The 23,989-nt window shown below is 37.1% G+C and overlaps 1 protein-coding gene across 1 annotated transcript; it reads right to left on the reverse strand.

Annotated features, from left to right (window-relative positions):
* Positions 1 to 3,287: 3,287 nt before the first annotated feature.
* On the reverse strand, positions 3,288 to 19,056 carry CAT (catalase). The gene is made up of 13 exons (XM_009637051.2): positions 19,045 to 19,056; positions 18,796 to 18,967; positions 17,672 to 17,782; positions 16,119 to 16,249; positions 15,243 to 15,347; positions 14,050 to 14,175; positions 12,544 to 12,735; positions 11,463 to 11,615; positions 10,177 to 10,315; positions 7,522 to 7,652; positions 6,721 to 6,828; positions 6,019 to 6,105; positions 3,288 to 5,552 (listed from the first exon to the last, which is right to left on the reverse strand). Exons 1-13 carry the CDS (start codon positions 19,054 to 19,056, stop codon positions 5,487 to 5,489), a joined length of 1,533 nt encoding a protein of 510 aa, XP_009635346.2. The 3' UTR covers positions 3,288 to 5,486.
* Between the last annotated feature and the right edge of the window lie 4,933 nt (positions 19,057 to 23,989).

The following is a 23,989-nucleotide window of genomic DNA, read 5'->3' on the forward strand; positions in this document are numbered from 1 at the left end:
CCCAACTCTTTCAGCCTGTCCTCACAGGAGACATGTTCCATCCCTCAGATTATTTGTGTCCCTCCTCTGATCCCTCTCCAAGAGGTCAATGTGTTCCCTGTGCTGAGGTACAGAAAGGTTTGACTTAAGGCAAGGGTATCACTGCATTTAAAAACCTACAGAGTGAAGCAGGTTAGCACATGAAGGCTAAACGGTGAGTTCCAACTTGTATTGCGTGCCAGAACACCAGACCGTGCAGCGTGTGTGCATGTGCATACCCAAATGAGACCCCTCAGTACCTGCTCATTTACAGCTGGGAAATAGTCACATCATCACCGTCCCCTCAGACAGAAGAAAGGGAAGGACACAAGCCAGGAACCAGCCCACAGGCAGAACAAAGACTGTGAACAACTGGAGAAAGAATGATGGAAAAAAAAAAAAACAACCAAGGGGGGAAGAAGGGGGAAGAAACTCCTTTCTTTGCAAAATGATGGTGGTTACTCTTTATAAACTTCAGTTAAAATCTTATTAAATTAGATTAGAATTAAATTACATCCAGGCAAAGTAGGCTACAAAGCTCTCTCACGACACAGAAAACATTGTTTTCATGACTAAGTGTTCAGACATTATTTGAAACTGTCATCTGTGATGTCAAAAGGCATGCTCTTAACACAGCTATTTTTTAAGAAGGCTTAACCTACTAAGTGAAGTCCCAAGCTACGTGCATATGGCAACCTTCAGATTAAGCCCTTTAAGGTCTTAAAACTAGTATTTATCATGAAGCCTGACACTTACTATAGCAAATTGTAAAACAGGTAGGTAAAGTTCATCTCTAGTGTGCATCTACTATGCTGTTCACAGTGCTGATCAATAGTCACTTAATTAGGATCATGAACTCATACCCATAACTTTAACTCAGTAAGAAAGCAGACATTCCTTGACACTCCTCCTCACCCAATTAGCATTTAACTTGCAAAGGAACCAAAAGAAACTGTTTAAAAAGAAAGAATAATGGAGCCTCAAGTAAAAATGTATTCAGGCACTCAGACATGGAGCCTCAAGTAAAAATGTACTCGGACACTCAGACATGAAATGTGGGTTCTCAGGCTTAAGGTAGGCTTAAACCTTCATAGACCGCAACCACCTCCTCCTGTGGTATTAGGAAAGACTCTTGCTTGGATGTAATTTTGTGAGAAACCCGTGACTCACCTGCCTGCTTGAGAATTCATGTATGTTCTCCATTTGGAGATACAAAATAGCCTTTTCCTCCAATACAAGTAACAGGTGTATTAAACCTTGTTGATTTGCCAAATAATGTATTTAATGGACACCAAAGTCATGGGCACCTACACGCTGCTTTGTAGACAATTTCCTTCAATGGCTTTCAGCAGGCGATGAGGTAGCTAGGTTCAAGAAAGGAATTCAGGGCTTACTTTTCCAACATAAAATAGTAACTATCTGATCCAAAACTACCTTGCCCTTTTTCCCCTGGAGATTTAGCAACTCCATACACTTACTCACCTCCCAGCACAGCCCACCTCAACAAATGTCCTCCAAGATCCGCTGCTTTTGGCTATTCAAGTCCAAACATTTTGGAAAAGGGAAAACAACCTAGGAATAAAGGGAAAGGGCCCATGAGGAGAAGTACTCCCAGAGAAGCAGTAATTTCCAAAACATAAGTTTCAAATTCATTCCCAACTCCACTGTTATAGATGTGCATCTAAAATAAAACAGTAATAGGAAAACATTGAGCAATTCTTTACACATAATTGAAAATTGCATTGCAACAACCTGCCAAAGGAATATTTGACTTCACTTGAGCAGAACACAAAGTCAAAACACAATTGGAATTGTGTCGTGTCATGTGAATGGTCTTTTTATTCTCACGGTAAGTAGCTGTAAATGGATTTATCATCTTGTTTATTTGAAGAAATAGCATTATTGTTCTTCCAGTGCTGCCCAACACTCTCAGTGCCTTTTGAAAAAGCTGAGTTTTACTCTATACTACTTGTCATGGTCAGTTTAGCAGCACAGAGCATAGATCAGTCTTTTAAGCACAACTACACTAAATTGTGAATTTTCAAAACAAAGGTAGCTGCAGAAAGCACATACTACCTAGCTAGCCCATTCTATGTCTTCTCAACATCACTGCACGAGATGTTTCCTCTCTCTTCCTCATTCCCTAGTGCTGGATTTTTCCTTTTCCCGACTTGACACAAACCAAATTTCAGTGTAACCTCTAAACTAGTATAACTTACACTAGAATTTATTAGTGATAATCACTTACAGGCATGGTCAGATAAAGGCCACCTGGACAAAGGTAATAAAATAATTGTCCATGTTAAACACTCTATTAAAACCTCCACAAAGTCATGTCACAGTGCCCGTTCCTCCACATGGTCAGTAGGTTTATTTATCCACGGTTTTCTAAAGGTTACCCTGCAAAGTGCAACAAAGCATGAGGCACACAGTTCCATACTGAAACAAAGTAACAATTTCAGGGGGAAAAAAAAAAAGAAGTAACTGCAATAAGAAAAGCAGAATTGAACCTTTGGGTAATATAGATGGCAGCATAAATCTCTGACAGCCTTTTGAAAGGCTGTATGGTAGCTTTGAGACACTTCAAGCGTTGTATTTCAACTCTACATACTCTGTTAAACTATTAAGAACCATCCTTCACTAAAATTTGAGTGAACTGTGACGAAAAACTAAATAACCTTGTGACAATTCTGTAAATTGCCACGAAAGTTTTTAGATCAAAGCCAACAAAAGGTTCTTCAGCAAACAGAGGCCAAGGATCATCAGCAAAACCCACAGTAAAGTGAGACAGCATCTTTTTCCCCTTCATCTGGTACACAGTCGTAGGCACTGCTGCACCACAGACATGAGCAGCATTCCCTTTTCTGAAGGCTTAGGAAATGAAAGAGAAGGTTCCCAACAGGTAATTTCATATATCAGAGCTTAGCAGAATTCAGTGCTTGGCCATGAGTCCAAGGCGCCTGTTGGCAATCAGGGCCTGTGCAGGCCAAATAACAAAGTTCTGAAATAGGTACCAGTTACCCAGAACTCCAACAGCTTCTGCACAATTTCCAAAACACAGATGAAGGTATGAACTTCCTAGATTAAAATAAACTATTCTAAAATATTCACACAGAGAAGAGACCATGCATTGCCAACAGATTTTTAAATTCGATTTTATTTCAGAAATAAAAGAGGAAGACAACATAATTCATTTAGCAGACAAAACCAAAATTGAAGATTAAGCCTTGCTTATTCTTTTCCAAAATTCACTAGGATTCTATGTTCCAGCAAGAAATATTCCCACCCATTTGTGTCACATCTCCCACCTTCCTGATCAGGTAAAAATCCAACTGAATCCCAGGACAGAGTAGGCTATCAGTTATATTCTTTTCCTGCATTTATATCACAGCTAATTTTTCACAATAGGTTAGTAGATAAATGAGTTGGAGAAGTAGCAGCTTTCTACAACTTAATGGAACAGCAATTAGTATCTACTCTTCTTTATCTATCTGCCATCACTCCTTGGAATGCCAATTCATGCTCATACGCCAAATCAGTAAATACTCCTTTTCAAAATACAATTCAAGACAGACCCCCAAGTGCACCAAATATTGAAAAAACAAACCTGCTATGACTTGAAATTTGTATAACATTTGCTTGAGTTAAGAGCTAGTAGCTGGGCTCTGAAATCCTCTCTATCATCTTTCATGCTTTGTCCAATCCAGATGCTAATGAGGCTGTATCAGCAGGCAAACAAAGAAAGCAAATATTTCAAATGGGGGTTAATGCTGTGCAGCTAAGATCTAGACTGATCACACATATACACTGATCTTTCTCTTTGGCAAGGGAAGAGGAACAAGTACCAGGCCAAGTAGTTATTAAAACTTGCCAGGACTTTACACTCATGGTGAATTGCCTGATCTTACTGAGCACACGTCTGAAACTCTTCTGGTCTGTCAGCCCTAACTTCAATGTGCAACAGGTATGACAGATTTTTATTGAAAACTCCAACAGTCAGCTTGGACACTAGTTACCCCATAACTGGGTAATGCTTTCCAAATAATTATCTAAGGAAAAATATAAGGGCCAAAACCACACCTAGTAAAACAAGAGTCTTGGTTTTGTTGTGTGCTTGTATTCAGATGCTGACTGACAATGTGCTTTCTTAGGTGACCACTACTCATATTCAACCAAGCTAAGTCCAGAAATTCCAAAATTAACACTTAACTATTGCTCCAAGTTTCAAATACACACACTTTCATTGTGTGCCAATTAGTAAAACCTGATTAGAGATTAGACTCCAAGACTGAAGACAAAAAAAAAAAATATTACTAAGCTAAAGAAACTCCTTTGGATCTAAGGAATAGTAACAGGGAACGCTTTCAATCCAAAGGGCTCCAAAATTTTTTGCACCAAATTAACTGAACTACAGATACCAGGCAACATTACAATATGCCTAAGATCAGGTTTTATACATACATCTAGCTATAGATATCCACATTCATACAAACATGCCACTTTAATTGAAGTCTAACTCTGAAAATTAGCTCTGACTTGATCAATAGATAGCAATAACGGATTATGGCAGTAAAACAACAGAATTTCAGGAACAATTAGGAATAATTTTGAAAGTGCTTGAGCTTGAATTTGGCCAAGATAAAAATTTCCATGCATTTGGAGGTTATTTCTCAGACACTTGGAAAACTAATACTTTTCTGTTTAAGTTCTTACAGGTTAGAGAGAACAATTCTCACCCCTAAAGAACTGTAAGATATAATCAATCTACTTGTAAAGTGTAGGTAATAAGAAAATATCCTCTCCTATCTCCCCTTAGGTCAGTTATAGCCAACCTAGCATTAGTAAGCAAAGATCATCTTAATACATATAGGGAATAAAATTTACATATATTGAGATTAAACTTTCTTGTTAGCTTCATTTTGATCATAAGGAATGAGACATAACTAACATTGTACTCTAACTATGGCGTATCATTTTACTTCTGGAAGGCCATAAGTGGATTTCAAAGGAAGTATCTACAAATACATATAGTAACGATTTTATTAGAAATATTGAGCAACATCAACTTTTTAACATGAACAAGTTTATCCATAAGGATAATCACAGTGTCATTATAGAAGTTCTATTGTGTGATTTAGCCAGGTAAGTTTTACAATAAAAAAAATTAAACAGTGTTATGATAAAATTTACATTTGCTTCTAGAAATGAAGAAAATTTTTCATCATGAATTTCCTTAAAAACAGTGTATGTTGTTAACAAGCAGTAAAGCACTAGTGTTGAAAGGCACTAGGATTGTTAGCTGTTACCTAGTTTCCAATACAGATACAGGCACTTGAAAGCTTAATAAATCAAGCCTGTAAAGACACTTCTGTAGTTGTGCGGAAGTCTGCTACATTCATTAACATCTCCATCAGATCATACTATGGTTACAAGGATGCAAAAGTCAGAGTAAATCTCTGCAGCACGCTTTACAAGTTGGATCTTTCTTTGGCAGACACACGAGAAGTGGACTGTCTGTATGTCCTAATTACATCCTGAAAATAAAAAAAAAAAAAAAAAAAGAAATATTCAGAGCAAGTTTCACTAGAAGGAGGTAGGGCAACTTCAGAAAAAAAAAAAAGTACTAGAAGCAACAATTTTATTACTCTATGTAGCAAGCACTGAGCCCAGAATACTTGTCAAAATGTTTCATTACCATTACAAGGAGAGGGTAATCATTTGGTCTGAAGAATCAACCTAAACACATTGTGTATCATACAGTTAGCTTCTGGAAGTCTTATAAAAACCCAACTGAAACAAAGTAATTGTACATCACTGGCTAATCAACATTTAATTAAATGTAATTAGAGTGATGTTTCTTCATTTTGTAATTCTACATGCACTGATTTCTGCCATTTAAACCAAATGGGAATCAAGACCAATTTTCTCACTTCATTAGATTTACAAAAGAAGCCAAGATAATTCACAGTCAAAATTCAACTACAGAAGTCATTAGCGTACGTTTTTCCCACTGTCAGCGTTGTATTTGTCCAGCAAAGCCTGAATACGGGCACCATAGTCAGGATGAACATCAGTGAAGTTTTTGACCTAAACGGGAACACAGAACAGAAAAGGCAACAAGAATTTTTTCCTCCGCTTCAAATGCATTCTTTCACACATTTTCTGCTCTGTGGTCTACAAGCAGTATGTATCATAAGGAAGAAAGAGGATAAAAATGCCTTTAGAAAAGTTTAATTCTGACCAGGCAGAAAGGAGCTATGAACATCTTCAAATGCTATTTCTATTATCTCACATAAAGCTCTTTCCCGATTTAAACAGAGTTCCACTGGGAAGGATCAAGATCCAATCCCTCCCTGGCCCTCACTGCCTTTTCCTTGTTTAAACTGGCAGTCACCTGATTTTTGAAACAGCAAGCTAAACACATAATGACATCTTTGATGTTTAATATCAGTCCCATTCTTCCCATGAGGAAGATGTTACTTAAACATGTTACACATTATTTGTGTTTTATTATGTAAATACGCACATATGTAAGTGTTCTGTACTGATAATTCTGCGTAAGAAAAACCTAGAAGTTGTCTTCTCACAGAGGGAATTTCTGATCTTCCTTTCCATAAGCATATTGCCATTTTGACAAAGTTACTAGACTGCGAGAAAACCTGGAATAAAGAGCAAAGGCTAAAAACCACATTGGCCACTTACAGCTCTCTTCTGAATGAAGAGTTGTGCATCTTTAAGGTGATCAGCAATATTTTTACACAGCCTTTGGCGTTCATCCTCCTTCAGCACTTTGGTATAGAATTCTCGCACCTTATAATTAGAAACAAAGTTTTATTTTGAAATTCCTAAAACCAAGTCATTCTACCTGTAGCAGCCAATAATACCTACTAGACTTCTAGGATTCATTATTACTGAAAAAGAATAGCTTTCACCTACCAGTCAGGCAGCACTTAAAATACTCAAAATACTTAAAATTAAAGGCAACCAGTATGTAAAGTTGGGTTGTGGGGGTTTTTTTTGTTTGTGTTTTTTTTTTTTTTTTTTTTTTTTTTTTTTTTTTTTTAAACACACAAACCTGCTAACAGCTCTTTCTATGTCTAGCTTGAAATAATTGTTGCTTATTGAATTAGTGAAAACAAATACTGCTGTTGGGGTCCAGTTCAGGAATTGATGATTGTGACATTACATGCATACTCTAGTTTGCATATCTGCAGACACTAATCACAAGAAGACAGAGTCACAACCTCTAGATATCTGTGCTCAGAATACAGATGGCAAAGGTCTGCGAGAATTCACTAACTGTCCTGTCAAAGATTTACTTATTCACAAAATTAAGCCGTATGGAGATCTTCCAAGCTCTCATGAGAACTGAACTTCAGTTTAGCCGAGATACTTCAGAGACAAGCCATGTTTGGATGATTCTTATTAATATTCTCTAGACTCATCCTATAAACTCATCTGATGTAATAAACAAACCATATAAAACCTTTTCACACGTCATACCTGAGTCACATTATCATCATTCGCACTATTGAAGCGCTGCACATCTCCTGAAACAGACACGCGGCTCTCCTTTAACACGGGCTGATCTTCTGGACCAGTAAAACTATTTGGATAATAGTTTGGAGCACCACCTGAAAACAAACCAAAACAATCAGATGCCAGCTCTCTCTGATTAAGTCAGAAGACAGATAAAGTTTTTTGTCTACAGGAACCTAAATCAATTACCCAGTTATGATTTACTTTATTAGAAACAGTTGTCAGTATTTTTCTGTCACATAAAGTGCAACATCAGGAGCTGTGTCTTCAAGCCAGTACCTAACAGCACTTATTACAAACAGAATTTCAACGGGTCTTTGTGGGAAAAATTTGTTTCAGAAATAAAGAGGTCTAGCCACTCTCGCAACAACATTGTCTGAGCAAAGTCATGGAATTTATTCAAAGTTTTAGTCCAAGGCAGCATAAAAAAAAAACAAAAAAAAAAAACCACTTTCATCTGCATATCTGAAGTACTACTAATCTTAACTATGTAGGGGGTTTATTTTAAACACATAATGAACTTACAGAACTGCACAAAAATAAACATATTATCTGCTGTTGGACAGGAGCAGCTTGTTTTCCAAATACTTCCCTTTCCTTCCTCAGCAAGCATTAGAATTCATAGCCCAGAGGAATACAGTGTTCCTGGCACGAGGCATAGCTTAAGTACATCCTTGTTTACTCTCAGGTGTAAAACAGTCACTATTGGGCAAACATTGACAGAATGTAACATGCTGAACAGATGCAAAGTGAAAGCTCTAGTCTTGACATTTATACTCTTGCCTTTCGCAATCTCTTGGAAATCAGATAAGCAAAGCAGTTTAACAAAGTGGACTGAGTATACAAAAGTCAGTCTTTAAATTTAAGAAGGCAAATACAGATTTCTCCAAGATAATTAGGCTATCTCTATTGTTAGATTTTTGCCTAGAAGTAGAAACAAAGAGGTAGTGATGAACTTCTGTGAAACCATTTCTCAGGCATATTAATTATTTAAAAAGAAGAAATATTTTTTAACTTTTTCAATTAAGTCCCCTTTAACAAGCGTGCCTAGAAGTCTTTAAAGGAACATAAGCTAGGGACAGAACTGAATTCATTTGACTGTTCTCCTGCAAACCCCAGTTCTCTTAAAGGCCTATTTGTAAATTTTTCAACACACCTTAAGCTTAATTTGGTTTTAACACTTTTAAACTCCCCACCCCCTGTCCAAACAAAGTCTGCTTTCCTGGATTAATAGAAGAGATACACACCCAGACTAAACAAGTATGTAAAGATGACAAACATGCCCCTTTTCAGGAACCATGAAGGAAATCCCCTTTTTCCCCTGCCATTGTTTACAAAATTAGAAACGAGTCTATTTGTAGCAAGTAGAAGTTACATACATAGAACTGAAAAACACTTACAGTTAAGAGACTATCAACTACACACAGGGCTGAAGTTGTATAAGTATGTATGTATATGAAGTTGCTTCTTTTAAACTCTTTAAAAAAAAAAACCAAAAAACCAAATGTGGAGAACACATTCTGTAATCTCCGTGGGCATGCTTATGTTTTACAGCAAAGGGTCGATTCTCAACACTTATACAAGACTGACAAGAGACATACAGTGGATACACAAATAAAAGTGATAAAGGCAATACAACATGCTCAGATTTAAGAATGCTTTCAATAAGATCCCTCAAACAGGCGGTAACAGGATAAAAGTCAGTATCTTATCAATTAAAATCATATCAAGAACACAGGAAATGGAGGAATAAAAGGTCACTTTTCTTATTAAGAAGAATTAAGCAGGTAGACCCTCCTCAAGGATCTGTGTGAGGACTAGTACTATTCAACACTTTCATAAAGTTATTAGGAAAGGGAGCAAATAATAAATTGACAGCTTAGCCTCTGCAAACCTTAGTCAAAATCAAAGTTGGCTATTTATACTGACACAGGATCTCATGATATCAAAACAGAGGATGGAAATTGCTTTTCTGAAAATAATTTTACTTGCCTTGTAATTCAGATAGGGAACAGAAATGCATGCAACTTTATACATGCACAATTATGGATTCTAAGATGTGTTATTACCTGTCACAAAATAGATCTTGAATTCATTTTGATAATTTGATGTGAATTACTTTTTGATTGCTGGTGAGCACCAAGTTAGAGACAGTATTAGGAACAGGCCACAGACAACTTTAGGGCACTCTACGGAAAAAAGCCCATGGTGGATTTATAACAACTGCAGGCAAGGCCGATTAATCATAGAATACTTTGCATTGGAAGGGACCTTTAAAGGTCATTTAACCTCAAAAAGTATCTAGTGATATAGGGAAAGGTACTAAAAGGTTGACAAACTTTGAGAGGTAAGAAACAGTTTTCACATAAAAGGAAAAAAACAGATAGACTGGAAAATCTAAAGCTCGGAAAGTTATACAGTGATAAGTTTGAGTTGGGGGAAAAAGGTCACATGAGACACTGAATGGTTGAGGAGAAAAAGTAGCACTTCTCACAGCATAAGTTAGAAATATCCAATAACACAATCTGTTTAGCAAGTATCTTAAATCCCCCGTGAACAGAAAAGAATTCTGCAGTACATGTATAAGTATCATTATATTTAAGATATTTTCCTTACTACCTTGGTTGTCAGAAATACACATCAGTCCGTCCCTCTGGTAATTGGCCACACGAGTTCTGAATGGGCAGTTCACAGGAATTTGCAGATAGTTGGGTCCCAGACGGTGTCTATGAGTGTCAGGATACGAAAAAAGACGACCCTAAAATATTTACCACAAACATTAACTACTACTTGCTGAAAGAGATTGCTTAAGTTGTATATCCCAATTCAAAGCATTATACATTAAATAGCAAAATGGAGAAGACTGCTGCCTTTGTGTATGTATTCTTGACTGACTTCAAATTATGTCCATAGTGACACTCAGCCACAAAGTAGCTTTGCTGGAATACCAGTGAAGAATGGCAGCCTGAGCTGCATTTACACAGCTTGGGTATTTCCTGCCAACTTCAGAATGCTAAACCTATTCTCAAGCAGGAAAATGGTTACACATGTAGAAATGAAAATTACTACAATGCTGCTAAATACTACTAAGAAATAACATTTTCCTACTTATTTTCAACCTTAGATTTAAAAATTGATTACATCTGAAATACAGTCATCCCTTATTTATTTATAGAACTGACTCTGAAGCAGTTCTAGTGACATCTGGATGCCAAGAAAACAGACTAATTCTAACCACGAAGTCCGTGGGAGCAAAGAGAGACAAAACAGAAGAACTGCATGACTTCAAGAGTTCATCCAGTTAAAATTGTCAAAATACCTTCTTGTTTCCATGGATGTAATTTGAAACAACAATCTGGTTTTAATCTGAAAAAGCATAACATGCAAACATCCATGACTCTGCAGACAGTATAGTCTACTGCACCCAGTCTTATCAAGTATCTTGACCTGTAAGAAATGTGATACTACTTCTAAAGAACAGTCCTGCAGTTTTTATCAGGGATTAGTTACATCAGTATTTTAGAGCATTTGAAGTCCACCTCTCACACTCATAGTTTATAATTTTAAGATACACTGTAAAAGCGTGAATAAGTATGCATTGCTGCTATGGTTTTATCCCGTACTTCTTGCCAGACTGAAAGGTTTCCCCATCAGCTTTGACAGTTGTTGCAGACATCCACTAAATTCTAGTTTTTCTATTCCTTTAGTTCTTTCCTGTTCTCTTTATATTTAAATTTTGGTTGAGCACATCAAACAGTGATCATTAAAAACCACCAAAAATCAGTCACTTTCTATCTGTCAGGTTATTTTGCTGCTGCTACACAGACAGCAATAGGAATGCTTTCATAAACAGCAAAACAAACATAATGCTCTTCAGCTAAGATCTTATATGCATTGTAGTTTACCTGCAGCATTTTATCAGGGCTAGGTTCAATACCAGGTGGCATGTTGCTAGGATCGTATGCCATTTGTTCTACCTCTGCAAAGTAATTAACAGGATTCCTGTTCAAGACAAGCTTTCCCACAGGGATGAGAGGGTAGTCACCATGTGGCCAAATCTATAAGACATAACACACATACATTAAAATCAATATTATTACAGTATTATTCATCTTAAATAACAGATCAGGTAATGCTGCCTAGTGAAGTCTTTATTTAGAAAATACAGTATTGAAGAAATTTGTTTTTTGCTAACAAACATCTTGAGAAATGTCTTATTTTAAGAAGTCTTTTGCAATTAATACAGTATTAATGAAACTTATTTCATCATCCCAGCATAATCTCAGCACTTGAATACTTAAATGAAATACCCACAGGCATTTGAAAAACTGCCTAGGTATGCAATATCATAGGTGGCACTGGTAGCATGATTGTTCCTAGCTACTTCAAAATGCAACCAGATTAGCTAGCCTCTTCTCTGTCATCTTAGCCTGTACTTCCAAATTAAGAGTCTTTAGACATTTTGGGAGAGCAATATGAGAGGGGGGAGGAAAAAAAAAAAGTCTACGATAGTATCTTTCAACAAGCCATTCCTCAGAAGAGCAATTGGATGTCTGACAAAAATCAGACCAACAATCAGAAGCTACGTTATCAACAACAGTTAAAACTAGCAAGCTCAGGGTGTGACTATATGATCCGAGATCATACATTGGAAATGCAGTGCAGTTGTAATCTACAGGCCTGGAATCAAGCCCTATCCATGTTTCACTGAGGAAGAATACCATCAGATATAATATCAATATAATTTCATCTCCAGAATTTCTGACTCATCATGAGCATGTAATAAAGAGCACACTTAAAAAAAATAGAAGGGAAGAATAAAAAGGACAGACTAACTTTATTGCCAGTGTCTGGTAAGAAAACAGTGCTACTCCATGGAAACTGTTACACTTTAATAGGTAAGCTCAGCTCTGGCATTCACTACCTTTTGATCTCATGACCTTTAAACTAGCTGAAATTGAATATTCACAGCAGTATTGGAGATACCTTAGTTACATCAAAAGGATTAAATGGAAACTTCTCTGCTTCTTCAAATGTCATAACTTGAATGTAGAAAGACCACGATGGATAGTCCCCCTTGGCAATGGCATTGTAAAGATCACGTATTCCATAATCAGGATCAGTAGAAGCCAATCTTCCTGCTTCTTCAACAGGAAGATTTTTGATGCCCTGGTCAGTCTGAAAGCAAAAAAAAAGCAGTAGCACCAGTTATGACATGCAGAAAGTATTACAGAAATAAGTATTACATTAATAAGAACATGCTTTAATAAGACTTGGAATCCAATAATGTGATTGTCCATCTTCCCATCTCCAATAATTGGAGTTCAGAATAAAAGTACATTCAAAAGCTGCCTTCCAGAAAAAAAATTAGTTCTCTGATAAAAGTGAAATAAATACGTAATGCTATACTGCAGAACATAAGACATCAAACATTAAGGCATGATCCCTACAGCACATCAAGGGAAGAGGTTTCGCTTACAGGACAGAGTGCTCCTTTGCTGTCCCGTCATCCCACCTTCTCCCACAGATCACATGCTGACAAAATGATAAAACTGTTGCAGCCCTCAGGGCTAAAAGTTCTGGATTCTACATGAATCTCAGTTTCCCACCACCCACCCCTACTTCTGTGACATCTTTAGCACTAACTAAAATTTCACTTTCATAAGTTTTTGACAACTGGAAGGCTAAAAGCTGCTATACAATCCCCCTTGGCTTAACATAAGGGTTTCCTAAGTCTTGTTTCACAGGTAGATTCCACTAAAGTCAAATGAGATAAGAAGCTGTATTGCCTTTAAAACTTCAAAGGGAAGTTGTTTTCAAGTGAGATATGCTAGAGACTGCTTTCTCAGAGAAGTGTGGAAGCTCTGTGAGGTTCTGTGAGCTTCAGCTGCAGAGCCTTTATATTTTGGTGTACAGCTGAGGCCATCTTAAAAATACTAGATCAATGCAGCTCACATCCAGAAGATAAATGGGAACAGAAGCCAGATCCAGACTGAGAGAACTCCTACCTGAAGAAGCACCTGTTGAATCCAAACTACTGAACATGAAACAGGAACATACCACACACTGAATAAAACATGATTCCAAAGGGCTGCACTGAATGATAGCAAGGGAAGTTCTTGCACAGCTTCACGCCCAAAACACTTAGTGGTTTGAGGCTGAAATGCAACAAGCTGAGCTAGGTGCTCCAAGCTCACCACAGAAGTAAACAGAGTTCAACAACGAAGACAGTTCCCCAAAGAAGAGTTCTTCATAGTCTAATAAATACCTACTGTGTCATAGCAAGAACAATGATGTCCATCATACTTGTTAAAGGCATGCAACCAATATGAAAAACCACACACACCTTTTTGACTAAGTCTACGCACCAAGTCTTTCCTGAATTAAACTTGAAAAGTCACAGAACATTTTCAGACCATCAGTTTAAACTGGTTTTTTATCCAATACGATGTATACTTCCAAGAGATAACTGGAAAAAAAAAAAATCAATACCTTCACATGGAATTTGCAATAAACTGCTCTTCCGCTAGCATTAACCAGTTTAAAAGTATGTGATCCGTATCCATTCATATGGCGATAACCATCAGGAATACCACGATCACTGAACAAGAAAGACACCTAAAGAGAAAGGTCAGACAGTATTAATGGACTCACCAGATCAAGGATAAAGTGACCATTCAAGACAAAGTTCGTTTATTGCATTAATCTGCACCACTGGAAGCTATCTTAAACTAGAAATTCCTCAAGGAATTTCTAACATTAAGTTGTAAGAGTGTTAAGGAAATAAAACTATGCAAAACCAAAGCAAAGAAGAATTGTGAATTAAACCTACATGAAGTTTTATGCCCACATGAAATATCTGGAGCAGTACAAGACATTAATCTAGTGATAATGTTCTGATTTCCCCTATAAGCACAGAGCAGGTAAGCATGGATAATTTAAGTTACAAAGATAAATGAGATTTTTACTTCCAGGCTAAAGACAAAAATCTGAAAACTGAAGTCCTTAACAACTAGTTCTTCAAAGTCTTCAAGCAGTAAGCATACCACCATGCAAACATATATTCAAAATGCTGCTTTTCTTTAGGTTTATGATCACAAACAACGATTGTGGTACTACTTTTTCCAATTAGTAATTACTGGAAGGCTTCTCTATGAACCCATTTTCTTAAAAAAAAAAGTTCATTTTTAATTTTATATTAGCTTTTTTTTTTTGCATAACATTCCTAGATACAAATACATTTCAGAATAATTAGAACACGCTGTGAATCCTAATGCTTTTTGGAGTTGATCTAATGTGCTACACAATATACAGCTTTAAATAAACTTATATGTGACAGCATTACTTTCCCAGTGTTTTATGGTTGGTAACATTAATAGTTTGCTGTTCATCAGCATCTCCATGGCTTTAGTATTAGAAAACCAAGCAACTTCCCCTTCATCCCTATATAAAGTGTGATTATGAAAACAGGATAATCCCACCGATTTTATAGAGGTATTAAAAGAAGAAAGGCAAAACCAGACATACTAACAGCCTTAAAAGCTATTGGAGGCCTTTCACATTTACTGTTCCTAGAAGATTATGTAGACTTCTAGATAAAACATGGAAAAGAGATAGTTAAAAATATATGCTGTCATAACATGATTTTCTTAATCATACAAAATAAAGTCAAAGGAGAACCTTACTTGATGCAAAGACTCAGGGCGAAGACTCCAGAAGTCCCACATCATGTCTGGATCCCTTAAATGAGTCTGAGGGTTCCTCTTTTGGCTATGGATGAAGGATGGAAACTAATTTGTCCAGAAGTGGAGGAGGAAGGAAGGAGGGGGGGAAAAAAAAAAAGTTCTGTAACACCTCCAAATTATATGGGGTATACTAAGCACTCCTAGTACAAAACAAGACAAATGTTTTTTTCAATACACTTAACTGTGAAAGGAACAGACTTGAAAGATGAGACAAAGTTCTAAGATCACTGAAAAAAATCTTCAGTTGTCCTACCCCTCCTATAACCAAATTCCTTCACAGACCAATAAAATTAGGGTAAAGTCAAACACTTACAATTAGGATAAAAAGGCTGTTCAAAGCTAAAGAATACTTTCATTTTGTGACGGATAAATTGAGAAGTAAATCTTTTCAGATTGGTATATCTGAAATGTGTTGACTCCTAAATGAATACAGAGACACTATAAAATATATGTGCAGAATTAAACTAAACTGTACAGAGCTGAACAGCTAATTTGAACACTGGCGAAACTGATCAGATCTGAAGTTAAAAACACAACAATGTAGTTACTTGTTGGCTATTCTGCTGTGGCATATGCACTAGCAAACACAACTAAACACATGCATTATTTGTGGTATGAGTAATCAAGCATTAGTTCCTCTTTTTTTTTTTTTTAAATAACATCTTTTCAAGTCAAAAAATGTTTGGACCATCTAACAACCAACCAAGTTTAAGCATGTCAAAACAGCAGCCTTTGCTTCTCAGTGAAGCAAGAACAAGATGTGAACAAACTTTTGGACTCTTTCACAAAGTACCCTCACCTTTTGTGCTTACTCACCAGCATTGCATCCCGAATAAAGAAGATAGGAGTATTATTTCCCACAAGATCCCAATTACCCTCTTCTGTATAGAATTTCATCGCAAAGCCTCGAGGGTCACGAACTGTATCAGCTGACCCAGATTCTCCAGCTTGAAGACATGAACATACAGAAGTGTTACGACAGGAAATGCATACAAATTGTAAGCATAAAAACATAGAACTTGAGATTATGCCACAAAATCCTAAAGAGGGAGGGGTTATTAATTTAAGTCTTTTCTATACCAAGGAATTTTTGGCGTATTTTCAACAATACTTCAGGCACTGGAAGTTTCCAAAGTGTGAACAGACACCCACCCAAATATTTGGGCCACAGTTAAAAGAAAGAAAACCCAAGTATATCCACTTGAACAAATTAAGAGTGGAATTTGTGTTAATCGCTAACAGAGAGAACATGAGATTATAAGGCTGAATTAGCTAAACATACATTAGTTTCTGTGCATCAAATCCCAGTGTGAAAGCAGTCATTTGGAAGGCAGCAATCTAAACAGCGTGCCTAATCAAAAAGGAATTTTGTTACAGAAGAGTTGCAACTCTTAATTCCCCTCCTGCTTTATCCAAAACAGTCCTTTCAATGAGTAACTTTATACCAGAAGTGCCTAACACAATACCTGAGCACAGGGGTTTCAGAAGTATTCAGGAACTGCTAATGCTAAACATCATGATGAAATAACAAGGACACTCATTCATTAAAAAAAAAAATAAATAACAATTGTGTACTACAGAACACCTAGGAAGAAACATGTTCAAACAGAGCAGGGAAAGGAAAGGTAACGATGCAACAACCCACTTCAACACACAGTCCGCAGAACAAACTAGCTGCTTGTCTTTCCCCTGTAGAAAATTCCAGGACCCCTTAAGTTTTGGTGACACAGGGAAAAGCCAGTAGGCCAAAACCAGCAGCTCCTTGAGCTGTGTTGGACTACTACTTTCTCTCCAGTTCTACTTCCAGAACTGAACGCTCATTAAGATTTCTTTTAAATACAGATAAAGTAGCAATACATATGGTTTGAAAGACCATTTTCCTATCAGACAAGATATTGATCATAATGCATGTTTTAACTAACGACATTTAGGATTTTGCTAGTTTATGTACTCAGCTCTAATAAATAAACATTTATTTATGGAAGATTGCTATCAAAATAAGTACCAGGCAAAGAAGAATAAACATTCACCCCCAAAACATTCCTATGGCATATTTAATTTTCAGGTGTTAAACTGGAATATGCAAGTGCTGCTTATGATCCATGCAGAAACAAGGCAAGCTTTCCATCAAAACAAAAAATAGCTCAGACTATTCCTTTCTCTCACATTCCAGAGGGAAAAGTGTCTACAGCAAGCTCTGGCAGAAAGATGCAGAAGCTGCTTAAGGTCTTACAATTTAAATGAATTCACAGAAGAGGAATTGGTTGGCAGAAGGCAAACTACCACTAAGTACAGTAAGCGCTCCACAATGCAAACATTGTTATCAGTGTAACTATGTAAGACAACATACAACAACTTTAGAGCCTTACCAACAGTGGAGAATCGTATAGCAATTGGAGTTCTTTTTCCAATGTGTTCAAACACTTTTGCCTTACAATACTGAGTAATATCATGAGTGACTTCAAAATAGCCAAAGGCTCCTGAAAAAAAGTAATTTCAAAATATCAGATATAGATACCTTTCTTTCACTCATGGAGTATCTGTTATTCCAGTATGATCCAACATACAACTTTAAGTCAGAAGGAAACATGGAAATACACCGGTTTAAACAGAGTTCATACTTATGCACTAAAACACTCAATTTATTTTCACAAAATGAAATTTACTATTTGTATGGCACTCACTCTCCCTCCTTAACTGATAGTTAACAGTTCCCAGAAGCAACACAGACCTCATTTCTACTCTGCAAAATAACAAACAGTAGTTTTTTGGATGATCTTCTGCCAAGATTTGCATACTTATCTCAGAGCAAGACAAGTATTTCTTTAATCCTGATAGGTATTGCAGAACTTTTTGGTCCACCTGTAAGCTGGATGAAGCAACAAAGTTCTTCCCACCCCCACAGAGGAATTTTTCCCAGGTACATTCATATTATAATAAAATTCAGTCCCATATTTTTTTCCTCTAGGGCAACGCATAACAAAAATCAGAGCTGCCAGTACTACCCTACTAAGAACAGTAACAAATTTTAAAATGAGGGGGTTGTGTTTGTTTTTTAGATTTAATATTAGACCGTCATTGTGCTTTGGCAGACAGATGTATCAGATGACAAAGACAAGAACCTCCATCAAGTAACATGCAAACAGACATTAAAATAGAGATGGGTAAGTCTTGCCTTCCAGAGGAATGGGGTACTATGGAGGAACAGACAGAGGAAGTAGAGATTACAGCAAATACAGGAAAACTCCAAGGGCTAGAACTACTTTTTTTTAACAGTTTTTCAGTGCTTCAAGTTTTGGCACCGAGTTCTTTTAAACTAGGCCTTACCTCCTGTTCTCACTGTTGTTGGTATATAATTATTTATTATAGTCTACAATACTATATTATAGATAATATAATGCAATTTATCTGTAACAATCTATGTATTAACTCAAAAGCTTTTAGAAGTCTAATTCCGCACAGAAAAAAAAAAAGTACGCATTTGGAAACATACCTGCCCCTTTTGCATGCACAACTCTTTCAGGAATCCTCTCTCTGTCAAAATGAGCCATCTCATCAGTGAAAATGACATCTTGAACAAGAAGAGGCCCACGTGGCCCTACTGTCAGAATATTAAGCTTATCCCCTACTGGGTTCCCAGCACCAGTGGTCAAGACATCTGGTTTCTGAAAGTGAGAGACAGTCAATATCACAACACCAGAAATTAAACACCCTCTGTATTTAAGCCACACAATGTGCATACCTTTTCAACCATTATGTGCCACAGGACATATTAATAAGTATATAGCAAAATTAGGTAAGATTCTGGAACTTGTTACAGAAAATATAGATGTCTAGCTACATGACCACAGTACTATGTCTAGGGCTATTTAAGAAGGGGAGTTCAAGTCACGTACAATCCAAGAATGTCTTCCATGGTTCAGAAATATTGCTTGTTAAGACTATCTATCTTGCTTCAAGAAAAATATGAAGCATCAACCTTAAAACATGAGTTAAGGTTCAGTTTGCCCACACCTCAGCAGGAGAGGATTGGAAGAGAGCGAGCTAGAAAAGGAGTAGCTGTTGGAAAGCAATAAGGGAGGAAGAAAAGGAAGAAGGTAATGTAGATACAGGGACAGAGGCATAAGGAAAGAGCTGTAGTCACACAGCATAAAGGCTAAAAGGGGGTACCCAGGATTACTGTTGGTCTGGAAGAGCTACGGAAAATAACTGAGCAAGAGCACCTGAGGAATCATCATTCCAGACTCTTGAAGCATGGAAGGACTAAGATTAACAAAAGCCTGAAGAAGCCCTAGTGTCAATAAACGTCCTGTCAAAAGGACAGCAAACCAGAACTTTTTTTTTACTAACATCATTATTGGCTTTAAAGAAACTCCCCAAGACAGCCCATACTCATCCTCTTCCCTTCCATACCAAGCCTAAGTTAACCACTCTTGTAGGCTACTTAGAGCTGCAGCATCTTGTGCAGTAGGGGTGACCCTACCTGATAAAACAGCCACTCCAAGAGAACTCTAAGAAACAGCTGTGGGAACTCTGTACCACTATAATTGAGCATACTCCCACTTTCTTCAAAAAAAAAAAATCCCAGTAGAAAAGAGTTTATCTGCATCACATATAGGGTCATATGCTGCTCTAAGGTGACAGTCCTCTTTTACCAGGAACTGTAGCAAGAAAGGTAAATCAGCTCCAGAGACCTGATTGTTTCAGGTGTCAACTTTTTCTAGAGCACATTCATTAGGAGCCAGGGCAATGTTTGTAAAGGACCAAGAAGAACAGAATAGAGGTTAGTACACCGGAAAAAAAACCAACAATAACAAAGTTTGCAACAGGGTGAGCTCAAATATCTGAGTCACAGATTCTGACCAGTTAATGCTAAATCCACAGTTACATGTTTCACTGAACTGACATACATCCAGATAGGCTCTCTATCCATACCACCCTACCCTCTGCTGCCAGTAGCATCCATGCACCTGAACCACGGGAAACACTGCAGAATAAACTCACTCATCCCCTCCTGACTGGTTCTCCTTCTAAAGTTCTATAAATGAAAAGGTATGGTGAAGAGAAGGAAGAAGTTACTCTTGATGAGACGGCCTTCACTATTACATCAGCAACTTCATAGGGTTCCAACTTTTATACTGACAATCTAAGTTCTAAGTGTTTTAATTACTGTAAACAGGCAAAATTCCCACCTGTATCTCTTAGAAGATTATACTTAACTGGACTAGCCTCCAGGGCTTTGCTTTTTTTTTCCCCCCTCTCCAAGAGACAACTCAAAGGCAGGGGAAAGAACAATTATTCACATCTACACCCCGAGTTCTGGATGAGGTAGAGTATACAGGGAGAATTGTACATGCCTTTGTTTAACTCGGGTATCAAGAGTAACCACATAAAAGACATTTGACAGGATAACTGCATTTCCAATATGTTCTTACTAATATGCAACACATATTACACTAGCTGGCTTGAATTCCCAAAATATCCAGGTTCTTTATTCTTCATTCACCACTTCATTAGCATGAAGCTATAAGCATAAATTCAACTCCTCTGGGATGCCCAAAATCCTAACCTGCACTATAATTAGTACAAACTTTTAAAAAAGACAATATATATACAGTTACAAGCAGGAGCATTATGTTCAGAAACTCACAGGAAAATTACCAGAGCTTTATTTAAGTATTGTTTTTATATTTTTAATAGGTTTATTTAAAGTATTCTTAAGTCAAAGGAACATCTGCTTGAGTCAAAATGTTATCTATAGTTTGTCAAGGGAAATATGCAAGAGTAGAAACTGTTCTCAGAATTCTTTCCACTGCTTATGCATCATATGCATCCTACCTTATGTTTTGCTCAGTTTTATATGACCCAAAGAAAACAATTTCACTGGTCACTTTGAGAAATCACCTTGTCAGACTGCACAGGAAGTTATCCCATCCTGAGTCAGTCTAAGAGGTCAACTTCTTAAAATGATAGCCTAACATACAGGCCCCCATATGATTTAGCACCCTTAAATATGTATGCTTTATTATGTTTATGTCATCATCTGAATCTAGAAGCTGCTTAAACTGCCATTAAATTCTAATTCAAAAAGTTCACTTGTAATTTCCTATATTAAAGTAAGTGGAAAGACACCGTGATATTCAAGGAACTTTAGGAATAAGCTCATTCATCCAGTTCATGATTCAGTCTAGTAAGCTTAAAATATTCTACTTCAAGATATCCACCCAAAACAAATTAATGTAATTATATTATCAGGTCATTATACTGACATATTTTCTGTGCTGAGGTATGAAAGCTGCAAGCAACCCATTCTAAGCCTCCGATTTGAAGAGCCCTTTCTTAGAACACAGTACAGTCTGCAGATGAGCCTATAAAATGCTCACACAACATGTTTTAACTGAACATTTTGGTCCAGAAATTTTTTCAGAGTTTGCTTGGGAAGAATTACTTTTTTCTTCTTTTAAATCCAGCTTCTAGCAATGCCAACATTTTTCTTTTCATTAGTTTTGCTGATTAGAACCTTCAAGTTTCTCACAGATAAAGCCCAATGTATTAGTTTTTCTAATCATAAATTCATTGACCTTTTTCATATCGATGACACTGCCACACTCATTTAAGATGGGCAAGCTCATTGTAATGTGATAAAAAAGAACAGATCCTACCCATGGCATCCTAAGCTTCTGCATTTTCCTCTCCAATCTCCTTGTGTTCTCATTCGTTACAGACATTTCCATCCTTCCCATGTTTTCTACGTACGCTTGGAGACTTCCACTCCATCCTCACTCTAAGGCAGCCTGTGACACAAAAACCTTGTGTACAGCTTCAGCACCATTTATGAATTCTGACTACTGTAATTCTAAGAAAAGCAAACTTGGGGACTGGATTCTGGTAACTCTTTTTCTAACATGAAACATAGCTCTTGAGACCCTGCCAGTCCAGGCAGTGAGGTTTTTAAAGTCACTAATACTTATGTCATCTTGAAGCAGCAATCAAGTTTTACTCAGTCCATTGAGAAACATAAAAGTTATGATGAATCAGAGCCCTGTTTATCCTGGAGTACTTCATAAATTCTAAGCAGTCCAGTAGGTTTAACAACACAGCAGTAGGACTATAATGCTTATACGTACACCTATGACCCTCTCCTCTACAAAGTCCTTGCAAGAGCTTGGTAAAAGAAGGAAAAAAAAAAGTGAAACTTTAGTCTTAAGGAAACCTTTTGAGTCCTTTTGATTTTGATATGCCTTTATAATACCTTCCATGCGATTACCTCAAGGGTAGAAAAAAAAACATTTGCATATTATTTGTAAGCTATGCATGCAACAAAGAATAAAGGTTTGTAGAGGTAATATAGCCCTTCTCAAACCAAAAGGGTATCCTGTTGTCTAAAATCCACTTCTCCTATAATGCTAACATTTAAGTCTATTAGAAGTAATAACTAAATCCACAACTTCTTGAAACTAAACCTTTCAAAAAATCTAACAGATTTGTGGCTGTACAGTCCCTTTTGTGTAGGCAGAATTTCTGAAAAGTTTTTTCTAACATTAGCGTTAGAAGTACAAACTTTTTTTTTTGTTTAAATGGTAAGATATATTAACTTTAGTTTCAGGATGTGGCACACAAAACAAGTGTGAAGGGAGAGTACTTTTAAGAAGAATTTTCATACTGCTTTTGGCCTTGAGTTTGTTTGATGCCTATATTTTCATAGGGTTGGAAGCTGCATGCAGTGAAAACCTCAAAAGATAAGAACTGTCGAATCTGCATGCATAGTTCATTACAGCACTAACCTGCCGTGACAGAAAGAAGGGAAACAAAGCCAGGAGAATTTTAGTCACAGCTGTTATAAACACCATACATCAAAGTACATACTTCCAGGCATTACTGATACTTTGTACCTTATACGAGTCACTTTAAAATTCAAATAAGTCCCCCCTACTTTCTATCTTAAGGTCTCATGACTCCTTATGCAATACAAACTTTGGGTTGCCTACCAATCTTCAAATTAACCTTGACCTGTATTCAAATACTGCTTTGTTACAGAAAAGCCAGCATCCATACGAAAAGCATTACTCATGGCACACAAAAAAAAAAATACTATGACACACACTAGAATATGATGAAGTCACACTTCATCACTGAAAGGTGGTTTTCATACAGTACTTTTTAGAACCTAGGTGGGAAAAATAAAATCGAGATGACTTGCAGACAGTGGGAACCGAGGCATCCACTTGTGCCTTGTCAGAGTGCTGCTTAGTATAACCAGCTGAAAAAATATTTAATGCCAATACCCATTTCTGTCAGAAAACACATAGTAGGAGTTGTTACAGTGGTTTGATGAAGAAAGGAAATCAACTCCTGCAGTATTTACACATTTACCCAAGTATTTCGGGGTATATTCTACATCTTCAGAAGACCGAGTGCCACGCTGCTGACGACATGTTCTTATGCCTTCAGCCAACCACCTGCCCTAATCCACTTCAACCTGGTAAACAAGTCTCCACACATTGCCAAACTTCTCTATTATCCCCCAGTTACGTTTTCACTGGGTTCTACTAACGCGACGGCAGAATTGAAAATGCGAGTATCCGATCTGAGAGGAAAAACAGTAACACCTCTGCCCAAGGACCTGCCCTGCCTGGGCGCAGACGACCACTCCTGCCTGCGAGGAGAGGCTGCGGGCAGGGCAGGGC

Source organism: Egretta garzetta, unplaced genomic scaffold (assembly GCF_000687185.1).
Source record: "Egretta garzetta isolate BGI_Z169 unplaced genomic scaffold, ASM68718v1 scaffold454, whole genome shotgun sequence".
Taxonomy (NCBI): Eukaryota; Metazoa; Chordata; class Aves; order Pelecaniformes; family Ardeidae; genus Egretta; species Egretta garzetta.